Here is a 13,022-nt window from a genome sequence, read left to right as displayed (position 1 = left end):
ATGAAAATTTACTTAATGGGAAAGAAGTAAGAAGAACAGTTATAATAAAAAAGCTGAATCCAAAACATCAATAAAATAAAGATATAAAAAAAAACAAAAAAGTTTTTTCACAAATTTTCACTCACGACAACATGCTAAAATTTAGATAAGAGATACATTTTCAAAAGATATAACAAGGCAAGGAGTGACACAAAATTATCCTATGATTCAGAAATAAGTTTTGACATCAGAAAAACATTTTTTTCAGGCTGTGCAAATATAAAATACATGACTACACTTGCTACGTAAACGGAGTTCTACGAAATAAAAAATATATACATACAGTCTAGATGAAAACTAGGCAGCTAAAATACTGAATCGATATAGCCATGATAACATCCAAAATGACAAAGTTTCTTTTAGAGCTGGACCACTTGGACTTATTGTTTAGAAATTTTAGCAATGATTTTTAGATATACAAAATATTAGGCAAAAGAGACGCACCAAATGTTTTTGCTTTAGAAATTTTGCTTTAGAAATCATTGATGATAAAGTTTGAAGGCACCTGATATACAGAATGCAAAAATATGTTTTTGTAATTATTGTGACACAAAATATATTATTATTGTCGCGTTATTTTTTTGTACTACATATAGCATTTTCCTTGAACCATTTTCTTTTATCTTTATCGGGTTTTTCCTTCACATATTTATCCTGTTGCGGTTTTATTTTGCTTTCCGTCAATCGCAAATTTTTACATTAACATACCGCTATACTTTCATTTAGTTGTGAAATATAGATATGTATGAATGATAGTAACACCAATACGATATAAAAATTGTTCATAAATATCTGTTGTGTACACAATACATTATTAAAAATAAATATTTTAATCACTTTTTTCAGTCTATTATTTTACTTAATTCAATCATTATAACTAGCTGTCGGTGAAGTCGAAGCTAACGAGTGTACGAATACCGGACCTTCAACTTTTTGGATTTTAAATATTATTTTTGCTTCGTTCAGATTATTTTGAATCTATTTTTAAATTTAATGGTTAAAATTAGACATTAATATTTGGGATTTTCAATGATAGTCCAAATGGTTTAAAACTTAGCTAGATAATAATAAAACAGTTAATCTCAGTATAGCGAAGCTTACGGTACCGAAGAAAAAATTCGTTATACTGAAAATTCGTTACATTGAATGTAAGGAAAATTATATATTTTTATTTTATATTCAATTACCATATTACTACAACATCAATATAACCTCTTATAAGATTGACAGATGAATTTTTGTTTGTTCATTTGTAAGGATAGTGTAATGAACACAATTAAATTTGTTAAAAAAATGTTTTATAAAAAAAAATTGTTGGTCGGCAAAACACCTTGACTGTTGCTTGTGAACACACCCAGCACACTCCAAGTCAAGGTTGAAATGAATTCGAAAAAATATTGCGTGAAGTTGTAACGTCATTCTTAAATTCGGATCAAAATATTTCGGTATACTGAGATCAATCTTCACTACAATAAAACATTTTGTATGAAAGATTTACGGGAACAAATTGAAGATTCGTTAAAGTGGAAATTTCATTATTTCGGTATTCGTTACTAAGAGATTTCACTGTATTACGTTTTTAAATATTTAGTCTATTAAGGTTTATTTTGATATGTTATTATATATAATATATGATATTAAAAAAATATTTTGTTACATCTTACTGACGCTACAACACAATCGACTACCTACAGTTGGTGCAATGTGAGCGATTATAAGTCATTGATTGTGTTTTTGCGTATTTCAAGGGTTTGATGGCCCGTTTTTTCGAAATGTTTTTTTGTTTGAATAACTAATATATCAGTATAAAAAAATAGTTTTCTATTTTACTATGTGATATAAGTAGAATGTAACTTACATATAACACAATTTTATCATTTAAATGTTAGTAATAAGAATGTTTTTTAGTTATACCATAAGCTACTTTATAATAATAAAAAAAATATATGTTTTATGTGTAAATATAAAAACCAGCTTAAATCAAATTGACTTATTAGAAAGTAACAATAAACTGAAAATATCAACCACATAATCCGTTGCTTTAGACCAAAAGTGGACAGTAAACACAAGATGCGCTTTAAAAATATTATTAATTTTGAGATCATGGACTATTTTATTTAAAAAAAATTTTGATTTATATTTTTTTTACAGTAAAGGTATTTTACGCTCAGTATTATATATTTTAATAATTAATAAGTGCAAAAAGTTTTCACTGTATTTTAAATTTATAATAAACTAAACATATTAAAAATCTATCATAAACTTTAAATATTTGAAATCCATAATAAAATAAAAATTATTTTTAAGGTTGAGAAACATATTTTGAATACATATTAAAAAGCCACTCTTAGATATTTTGATTATCGATTATTCCAGGTATGCAATTACATATTTATAATCATTGTGAAATGTCGTCTATTAGATAACATCCAAGAAACTACACATACAAAAGATAGTATCCCCAAATATCAATAGTCAAAAAAATACGTTTTATAAGCATTTATATAGTTTGATCGACATTAACCTCAATCTTCATACGTACTAAGTATATATTACATGTTCACGTTTAAAACGTACTTATTTCAGTCAAATCTATCGTATATGTGCTTTAAATTATAAGCAATGATAATGTTTATATATTATAAAAGAAAAAACTCACTTTTCGGCTTCGGAGCCCGTTGATTGAAATTCAAAATTTGAAAATTTCATTACGAAAACTGTTTCATGATTGCTTATCTAGTTTAATCAATGTATTATTATAATCCTTACACACATTATGAATATATTTAATTTTCCTAGTTATAACATACCTAGTTAATTTGCAATCCGAATATTTATATTCAGTCAAATCGAACAACGCACATGACAAATTAATGGAAATTATCGTCGCGTAGCAAAATTTTGTTATAAATAATAATTATTTAAAACTGTTGTCATGTTGATGTCGGCCATCTTGTTTTATATTTGAATGCTTATTTTGTATTGGTCGAAACAACAAAATGCATTACCGGTGCCTCGGTAAGCAATGAAGCAAATTAAATTTTTATTTTAATTATTATTTATTATTATAATTAAATATATTTCCTACACTGTATTCCATTTTTTTTGATAAAAATTCGAGTGCCGCTGCCGGGGCTCGAACCCGCAACTTCAGAGTTATTAGTCTGAGAAGTTACGGACTACCCTATTCCGTGTACAAATACGCTATTCCGTATAAAATGTACGAAAAGATGTAGTAATAATAATCTAGTATAGAAATAATCACGTATATTAAATATATCTAATCTGATATTTAAATAATTTGCAATTTAAAATTAACATTTAAAGGGCCTTGCATTTTTATTAACATTATTCCCCTTATCAAAATATTAATTTTCATAAACCAATTTTAATAATAAATACTAATTTATAAGTAAAAGTTTTACAATCTTAGATTTTTGCTGGGTAGCATTTTTTTTTAATTTCACATAAACAGCAACAAAAATTGTAGTTAACACGTACATATTTTAGATGCAAGTTTAATCATACGTAGGAGAGTCTGATGTATTACATGACCATTATCAGATTGTAGTCCTTCAAGAACCAAACCATTATAAGAACGATTTTCCTATAGTAGAAATTGTTATTTTTAAGCTGAAAATAATTTTTCTGCGTCAAAAGAAATAAGATCAAGACTCAACAGATTTTAACCCCAATATTGAAGGTCGAAACGTATACTAGTTAAAAATAAAACTATTTACAAGAGATTATTCTAAAATAAAAAAATAATTTATTTTATTATTTTATTATACTTTACTTCCAATCACCAAATATACAATTATCATTATATAAAATACTATATTAATAAATGCTTTAAAAATAAAAAATACAGATTAAATATAAGTATCGCTTAAAGCAATATTTAAACTAGCATTTTATATGTAAGTAAAAAGTAAACATCGCATTAAAAATTAATATGAGTTCATTTTCTGAACTTTTTTTATCACTAATATAATAATAATTATATAGTTTTATTGTAATAAAAACATTAATATATAGTACATACTACGTAGTAAAGAACGAATTGTTTACAAGCTAAAAATTAATTGTTTACATTTAAATATTAGGCAAATCTTTACTTTTTTTGTACCTAAAAATACATATTACGATTCAAAAGATATTATTTATTTAAAAAAAATTTTTTTTTAATATTATTATGTATTTTTCTTGCCCTCATTTATTAAAATATCTTCTGTTTTATAAGTTTCTCTTCTGATTTGGTCTTTTAGCTTTTGGGGCACAGCAGGTAGTATCCATTCGACTATAACTTTCACTATAGTAATGACGTTCTAAAAAATAATTGTAATCAATATTCTAAATATTTAATCTGTTTTTATTTTCATATACCTGATACAGGACAATAAATGCAAGTCTCGCTAGCATAATTCTCCAATATATTAAAGGTCTTTGATATTCTAAATTTTCTCCTAGATGATATCCACTAGGATACCTATAGTCGGAGTAGCGGCACATCTGTCAAAATATGATTTTAATCATTATTATTATTTCTATACGTATGATTACATATACATTTTATAATAATCACCGTAAGGTTTTTATAAATCGATGTTGGTGTAATGTTAGTAGAATGACTAATGTTAAAATACGCCAATGAATGATTTAAGAAACCTGCTTCTGAATGATCAGTACTAACAGTATATTTATATACTAAACGAGGAATAAAATTTGACGAAAATGCTATCATAAATGCCTGAAAATTATATACGCAATTATTGATTAATTATAATATGTTAAAATAATATAAATCTGAACATACATTTATAATAACAGATAATCTACCCAATACATCTAATATGGAATACCATACACCAATATTACTGTCACGATGAGGCACTGGTCTTTGATAATTTTCAAGAAATTTTTTTCCATCCAATCTACTTTCAAATATATTGTTAATCAAAGCAAATACTGGAGCGAGAGGAAAAGCTGACACGAAGAGAGTTACAAATCCATATTGTATTACTGAAATGTGACATAAATAATTATTAACAATATTTTAATTATTATTATTTGCAAATTATTATTAACATACTCATTTCCAAATATTCATTGATCAAACCTCTTGAATCCCATTCTAATAGATTATAATCATCAATGCATTGTTTCGTCGTTTTATCACACCTTTTATACTATATGCACATAAGTATAATCATAATTAATAATATAAACTAAATATGGAAATATTATTTCATAACTTACATTTTCACAATTTTCTCGTATATTTTTTTTCTATTTTAAAATATTTGTTATTAGTTTTACAATTAATATACTGGATAGCACAAAACATAAGGTTAAATGGCGATATCTTGTGAACCGTTAAATATAATTTAATGCTATTTTTGTAATTTAATATAACCAGTATTGTCAATAATTTTCGGTATTGTAATTACAAAAGAGCTCTTTATATGTATTCCCACCCAAAATAGTCAACGAGGTTCTAACTTTCAACATTATTTTTTCTGAACAATAAGTTTGCTTCCTCAATAGTTTGGGCAAAAATATGTACTCCCTATTTTTAAAGAGAATTCGTAGAAAGTTTCTCAGATATCTACAGAGCGAATACATAATTCATTCAAATTTATATTCTATAGCACCTATTCAATCAAGTTACCAAGACAGTAATAGACCAGTAGTGTACCAATACCAGAAAAACCTTGGTTTGAAACCCATAAAATTGCATTCTTACAAATGATGTTGACTCTTGAATTAAGTGAGAAACTTTCACTCAAAAGTGTTGAGGAAAATATTTATTCGGTCCACGTGGCTTTTTTCTTTGTGGTTTTAAGTTTACCTTAAGAAAGAGTTTTACACCTACAAGAGTTTTTTATACACCTAAGATCCTACATAGAATATTAGAATATTTACTAATATATTAGAGTTTTGGAATAGTCAATAATCTGATTTTAAAGCTTCCATCAACAGAACAGGCTTAAAATGCATTTTTTTGAAGTTCACGAGATATCGACATTTAAAATGTTACCATACCCATAATAGTTTTATCTTCGGTCGTAGTATTTGAAGAAATGTAGTTAGAGTTTGTTTACCGACCATTATGATTGCAAGTTGAATGAACAATTCTGCATAACATCCGCCCGGATCACACTATGATAAAATGTTGTTTTTATATAATACTACGATGTTATAATACAAAATAAACTCATAAGACTTACTTGTTCAAGTCGGATGCCAAATATTGTATTATAACTCTTTGGACTACCTAATAATCTTCCTTTCACGAAGGCAATATAAAATATAGACGAATAATAATTGACAAATTGCAAAAAATAAATTTTTATACTAAGACTATCGTCGAATTCGGTCTGTGTGCGTAAATTTTCCATCTCCGTCAGTCTCACCGCAAGTTTGTCGTATAAAATATTTAAAAGTGAGATTAGTAACAAGTCAATTAAAGCAGTACTGCAGGACAAAATAACGGTAGAGTATTTTGAACCGCCTAAAAGACTATCAGTAGTCATTTGAGACATTCTGAAGAGTATCACAGAAAAAATACTGGCACTAGCGATCACCACCTAAAATTAACTCAATCTTAAATAAATATAGCATAATTAAAAGTTTATCGATATGATAAAATAATAACATACCATAAACATGACCATTGAAAAACTTATAACTCTGAAAGGTAAAACTTTAATCCAAAATGATACTTTTGGTTCATTCCTATCCGTAACCGGATTCTTAGTTATAGGACAATTGCCAAACTTGGTCAAATATCTGGGCCTCGGATGTTCAGAGTAATGGTCAAAATCAGTCAGGCCCCATTCGTGTATAATTTTGGCGGAGTATCTTTTCCAAAGTGATAAATATAACGTACCTAGATATTAAATCATAAAGTTTAGATAATTAACTTTATTGTGAGCGATTGAAAAGTTTTCAGAATAGGATGTAGCGATTTTTTAATTACAAATACATATTTATAATAATTCAATTATTTTATTTAAATATAAAAAAAACTAGGCTACTCAAATGCAATCGATGAATTTGAGTATCAAAAATAACTGTTTAATCTGGATATTTTTTTTTTAATTTTGAAAAGAGAGTTAAGTTCCGCCACTGTTTATTATATATTTCTAAAAAAATATAACTTACTCCAAACTGACATGAACACGGTAAAGAATATAGTAAAATCGTTGTCAAAGAGAGCCGTTATTTTAGCTTTTGTGCAAGACTTCTCAAGTTTCCAGTAATCGCATTTTGCACACGTCGGACACATGGTTATGTTCAAGGTGTGATCACATACGTCGTTACTGAAATTATATAGAAATTATAAAAAAATTCATGAATATTGATTAATTATATTCGACGAACCTTAGTTGGTTTGAGCTCAAACTGATAAGACCGCATAAAAAGCAAAAAAGTCCAACAACAGAAGCCGAAATAAGCATGTTAGTATAAAAACCAAGCCAGGTAAAATATAAAGCAATCTTGGCTCCAAAATAGTCTTTTATTTCGTTTTTGGGCTGATAGTAGATCCAATGTTTGATGTCAGCCCATTCCTTTAACAGTTTTTTTCTATCACTTTTTTCGAATTTTTCGAGATTTTCTTTAAAGTCCTTAAACAAATTTAAATTATTAAACTTATATAAATTAAACGAATTTATAAAAAAAAATATTTACGTCGTGTAAAGGATAAGCGGCATCATATACTTTATCGCTCACTAGTTTTCCGATACCAACGTCAAACTTGGATGTTTTGTTTTCGGTTGTATCTTGGGATTTGTTGTGGTCATAGTTGTTTGCAAAACTAACGCGTTCCAAAATGTAGTGCGTAATATTAATTCTAACAGAATCTAAAAACAATAGTTCTTCTTCTTTCTCGAATCTATAATTAAATACAAAAATATCATCACAGCAATCGCTAGTACCTTATTTGAAATTATTGAGAAAATGCTATAGGTCAAAATTTGTTAATATAAGAGGTGGGTTCTTTCTCATTTATTAAATATATATGTATGTATTTACAAATGTTTTCTATCCGTGCGAAATTCAGCCATGAGGGATTCATTCTTTTTTGGATTGGAACCATTATTTTCCGTTATATGTTCTGGCTTTTTCAAAGCGTTAGTAATCGATTTAAAAACGCTTCGTATTCTTTCTAATGCTCTTGAACAACTCTGAAAATTATATAAGTAATGTAAATATTTTTTTACACAGGCAAGTTTCCGAAAAATTGCTTACTTTGTTCTACATCTACATCAAAATAATTATATTAAATAATTAGGTTATCGGATATTATTACAAAAAGTAGCTCCGTGTTAGCAAATCAAATCAATCCTAATAATAATATGCAGGAAGTTATTAGGCCTTTGTCCGACAAATGCCATTGGTGCGTCTTACACGTGTCGCCAGTAGATTAAAAAGCAATACGTGTTGATAGGTAACTAGATCTTCCACCAGTTTAAGCTTTAGCGGTAACGCAACGAAAACAAGGTTAGGTAGACCAAAAATATAAAATCGTATACATAGCATTTATGTCAGCACTTCCATTCGAAATATGCTTCTAAAGGCACTTTATCAAAAACTTCTGCCTGAGCTCTCCAAATTGAACACATCCGAGCTCTACGCCTAAACCTTATCCAGCTAAGACGTCCGGAATCCAGCTTTTTATCTGATCTTTGGTGATGACTGGATAATTCAGACGTAAACAAAGCTACAATAATAATTATACAAACTGCTCGTAGACTAACTGAACATTGTTAACGAGAGTTTAAATCCGATGAACTGATAATTCAAACATTCTACAATTTGAACCTAAAAACTACAATGAGTTTTAAATCGATGACATTTTTAAGATGACAACACTGTTTTAAATTATATATAAAGTAATCTCATTTATTCTAAACCATGATTCTAAACCACGAAAATGGCAAAAATAAAGTAATTAATATTAATCTTGGCCTACACACACATTTATCAAGAAGAGGTGCTTTATTTAGATTCTAGATTATTTCATATGAACTAGATACTAGAGAGTCTAAAAAAATTATAACGTAAGAAATCAATATTAACTTACTGTTGATTCTGAATTTTCAGCTTGCTTATGTGGTTCAATATGAAATGGTAGAAAAAAATTAATGTTATTTTCATTTCTTAACACTGACAAGCATTATTCAATAAGTGCTCTAGATTTCTCGAAAAAATCATTATCTGAGCAAGATGATAAATATATATAAGCGAATCCACGTGGCATTAATAAATAAATAAAATAAATTTCTTGTACATCCCAGGCATTTATCAATAAGAAATGCTTTATTGAGATTCTAGATTATTTCATATGAACTAGAGAGTCTAAAAAAATTATAACGTAAGAAATCAACATATACTCACATTTTTTTGGTCATTTAGTGGAACCAAAGGATCAACTACTTTCTTATTTGGTTCAATCTGAAATGGTAGAAAAATAATTAATTATATTTTAATTTCTTAACACTAACACGCATATTTCAAGATGTGCTCAAGATTTTTAATAATAATCAATAAGAAGATGCTTACCATCTGTATTTTGATCTTTTTGATTTCTGCATATTTAAATAATATTTTATCAGGTATATGTATTTTCACAAAACTTGTCGGTGAATCCTTAATTTTCGTTGTTGACAATATCGATAAACCTTCATTAATAATATTTTTCTCAAATATTTTTCTTATTTGCTCAAAGTCAGGAATTGTTGGTGTTGTTGCTGTTTCTTGTTGTTTTTTGTTGTTGTTTTCAGTTGTTTGGTTGTACACCAACACAAAGTCAACTTTTCTTTTATCTTCCTGCGAAATCTTAAGTGTTATAAAGACTATTTTATATATTATATCATAATAATTGTAATAATGTATAACAATATTTAAGACACATGCCTTGGTATCAAAATTTCTTCAAAAGCAATAATTTAGATTATACTGGGTTACTGGGGAAATAAATGTGGTTTTATGTGTTCTAAGTTCTAATTTTCACAAGAAAACGTCATTTAATTGTATTTATTTAAACATGACTTTAAAGTTTATTTTTCGAATTCCGTTAATAATGTAGTATTATTTACAGTATTGGCTTATTAAATTAAATCAAAGACGAGGAGAGAAATAAGTCATGAGCAGCCATCTCCATTTGATAACCACCAACTGTATGCATTATTTAAAATACAGTACAATTTAAAAGATTTAACAAAAGCTAGACGTTAGTAATCCAATAGTTCAGCAGGGGAAATCCTGACCAATGGGTACCGCACGAACTGAATGAAAACGTAAAAATATCCGATTTAAATAATTATATTAAATAATTAGGTTATCGGATATTATTACAAAAAGTAGCTCCGTGTTAGCAAATCAAATCAATCCTAATAATAATATGCAGGAAGTTATTAGGCCTTTGTCCGACAAATGCCATTGGTGCGTCTTACACGTGTCGCCAGTAGATTAAAAAGCAATACGTGTTGATAGGTAACTAGATCTTCCACCAGTTTAAGCTTTAGCGGTAACGCAACGAAAACAAGGTTAGGTAGACCAAAAATATAAAATCGTATACATAGCATTTATGTCAGCACTTCCATTCGAAATATGCTTCTAAAGGCACTTTATCAAAAACTTCTGCCTGAGCTCTCCAAATTGAACACATCCGAGCTCTACGCCTTAACCTTATCCAGCTAAGACGTCCGGAATCCAGCTTTTTATCTGATCTTTGGTGATGACTGGATAATTCAGACGTAAACAAAGCTACAATAATAATTATACAAACTGCTCGTAGACTAACTGAACATTGTTAACGAGAGTTTAAATCCGATGAACTGATAATTCAAACATTCTACAATTTGAACCTAAAAACTACAATGAGTTTTAAATCGATGGCATTTTTAAGATGACAACACTGTTTTAAATTATATATAAAGTAATCTCATTTATTCTAAACCATGATTCTAAACCACGAAAATGGCAAAAATAAAGTAATTAATATTAATCTTGGCCTACACACACATTTATCAAGAAGAGGTGCTTTATTTAGATTCTAGATTATTTCATATGAACTAGATACTAGAGAGTCTAAAAAAATTATAACGTAAGAAATCAATATTAACTTACTGTTGATTCTGAATTTTCAGCTTGCTTATGTGGTTCAATATGAAATGGTAGAAAAAAATTAATGTTATTTTCATTTCTTAACACTGACACGCATTATTCAATAAGTGCTCTAGATTTCTCGAAAAAATCATTATCTGAGCAAGATGGTAAATATATATAAGCGAATCCACGTGGCATTAATAAATAAATAAAATAAATTTCTTGTACATCCCAGGCATTCATCAATAAGAAATGCTTTATTGAGATTCTAGATTATTTCATATGAACTAGAGAGTCTAAAAAAATTATAACATAAGAAATCAACATTTACTCACTCCTGTTTGGTTCTTTGGTATTAAATCTTCAGCTTCCTTATGTGGTTCAATATGAAATGGTAGAAAAAAATTAATGTTATTTTCATTTCTTAACACTGACACGCATTATTCAATAAGTGCTCTAGATTTCTCGAAAAAATCATTATCTGAGCAAGATGGTAAATATATATAAGCGAATCCACGTGGCATTAATAAATAAATAAAATAAATTTCTTGTACATCCCAGGCATTCATCAATAAGAAATGCTTTATTGAGATTCTAGATTATTTCATATGAACTAGAGAGTCTAAAAAAATTATAACATAAGAAATCAACATTTACTCACTCCTGTTTGGTTCTTTGGTATTAAATCTTCAGCTTCCTTATGTGGTTCAATATGAAATGGTAGAAAAAAATTAATGTTATTTTCATTTCTTAACACTGACACGCATTATTCAATAAGTGCTCTAGATTTCTCGAAAAAATCATTATCTGAGCAAGATGGTAAATATATATAAGCGAATCCACGTGGCATTATTAAATAAATAAAATAAATTTCTTGTACATCCCAGGCATTTATCAATAAGAAATGCTTTATTGAGATTCTAGATTATTTCATATGAACTAGAGAGTCTAAAAAAATTATAACATAAGAAATCAACATTTACTCACATTTTTTTGGTCATTTAGTGGAACCAAAGGATCAACTACTTTCTTATTTGGTTCAATCTGAAATGGTAGAAAAATACGTCATTTAATTGTATTTATTTAAACATGACTTTAAAGTTTATTTTTCGAATTCCGTTAATAATGTAGTATTATTTACAGTATTGGCTTATTAAATTAAATCAAAGACGAGGAGAGAAATAAGTCATGAGCAGCCATCTCCATTTGATAACCACCAACTGTATGCATTATTTAAAATACAGTACAATTTGAAAGATTTAACAAAAGCTAGACGTTAGTAATCCAATAGTTCAGCAGGGGAAATCCTGACCAATGGGTACCGCACGAACTGAATGAAAACGTAAAAATATCCGATTTAAATTTTGTTTTTATTTGAACTCCCAATTTGTAATAAATAAGTATTTTATTATTAAGCAAAAACATAATTAGATTTTCAAGTAATAATCCGCAATCAGTTTTCTGCTAATCTATCACATGCAACAAATAGTTTCATTACCAGTGTCCTTTAATATCACACTTGGCATATTTCGAACCCTATAAATATTAAAATATAACATACCTCCAAACGTACAACCATAGTTCTGAATCTTAATATTTATGTCGCCTTGTTTCTTCCCAAACTACGATCCTAACTTTAACTAATAACAATTTCGCATACACATTATATTTATACTATAACAGTGCTTTTACTTATCTCCCCTATTTTATTTATCAATCTAAGATTTACAACAGTAACTGATATCTACATTTTAAATTGCTACGTCAACAAAATACGTTGATAATATATTTTTTAAACAAACATACTGTACTTGAAATAACGATATTCACGTGTTTCATTTTTATTTCAAGGACAAATTAAATCG

The 13,022-nt window shown here is 27.8% G+C and overlaps 1 protein-coding gene across 8 annotated transcripts; it reads right to left on the bottom strand.

Moving 5' to 3' along the window:
• Positions 1-3,807: 3,807 nt before the first annotated feature.
• On the bottom strand, positions 3,808-12,812 carry LOC148232221 (anoctamin-2-like). Of its 8 annotated transcripts, none has more exons than XM_088191782.1 (21): positions 12,719-12,812; positions 12,145-12,201; positions 11,819-11,854; positions 11,493-11,528; positions 11,179-11,202; positions 9,610-9,885; positions 9,445-9,501; positions 9,131-9,154; positions 8,080-8,231; positions 7,735-7,939; positions 7,426-7,670; positions 7,207-7,364; positions 6,702-6,931; positions 6,270-6,629; positions 6,085-6,201; positions 5,299-5,328; positions 5,132-5,228; positions 4,856-5,061; positions 4,625-4,789; positions 4,426-4,551; positions 3,808-4,367 (listed from the first exon to the last, which is right to left on the bottom strand). In XM_088191782.1, the coding sequence occupies exons 1-21, from the start codon at positions 12,734-12,736 to the stop codon at positions 4,233-4,235; spliced, it is 2,754 nt and encodes a 917-aa protein (XP_088047908.1). In that variant the 5' UTR covers positions 12,737-12,812; the 3' UTR covers positions 3,808-4,232. The 8 variants fall into 8 exon arrangements, with proteins under 8 accessions (XP_088047908.1, XP_088047909.1, XP_088047910.1 ...); XM_088191783.1 differs by having other exon boundaries at positions 9,610-9,876; positions 12,719-12,811; XM_088191784.1 differs by lacking the exon at positions 11,819-11,854 and having other exon boundaries at positions 12,719-12,811.
• Between the last annotated feature and the right edge of the window lie 210 nt (positions 12,813-13,022).

This window comes from Plectrocnemia conspersa, unplaced genomic scaffold (assembly GCF_051122295.1).
Source record: "Plectrocnemia conspersa isolate PC_06_02 unplaced genomic scaffold, ASM5112229v1 ptg000009l, whole genome shotgun sequence".
Classification (NCBI taxonomy): domain Eukaryota; kingdom Metazoa; phylum Arthropoda; class Insecta; order Trichoptera; family Polycentropodidae; genus Plectrocnemia; species Plectrocnemia conspersa.
The sequence above is the reverse complement of the archived record's forward strand: the minus strand, read 5'-3'. Positions and strand labels throughout refer to the sequence as shown.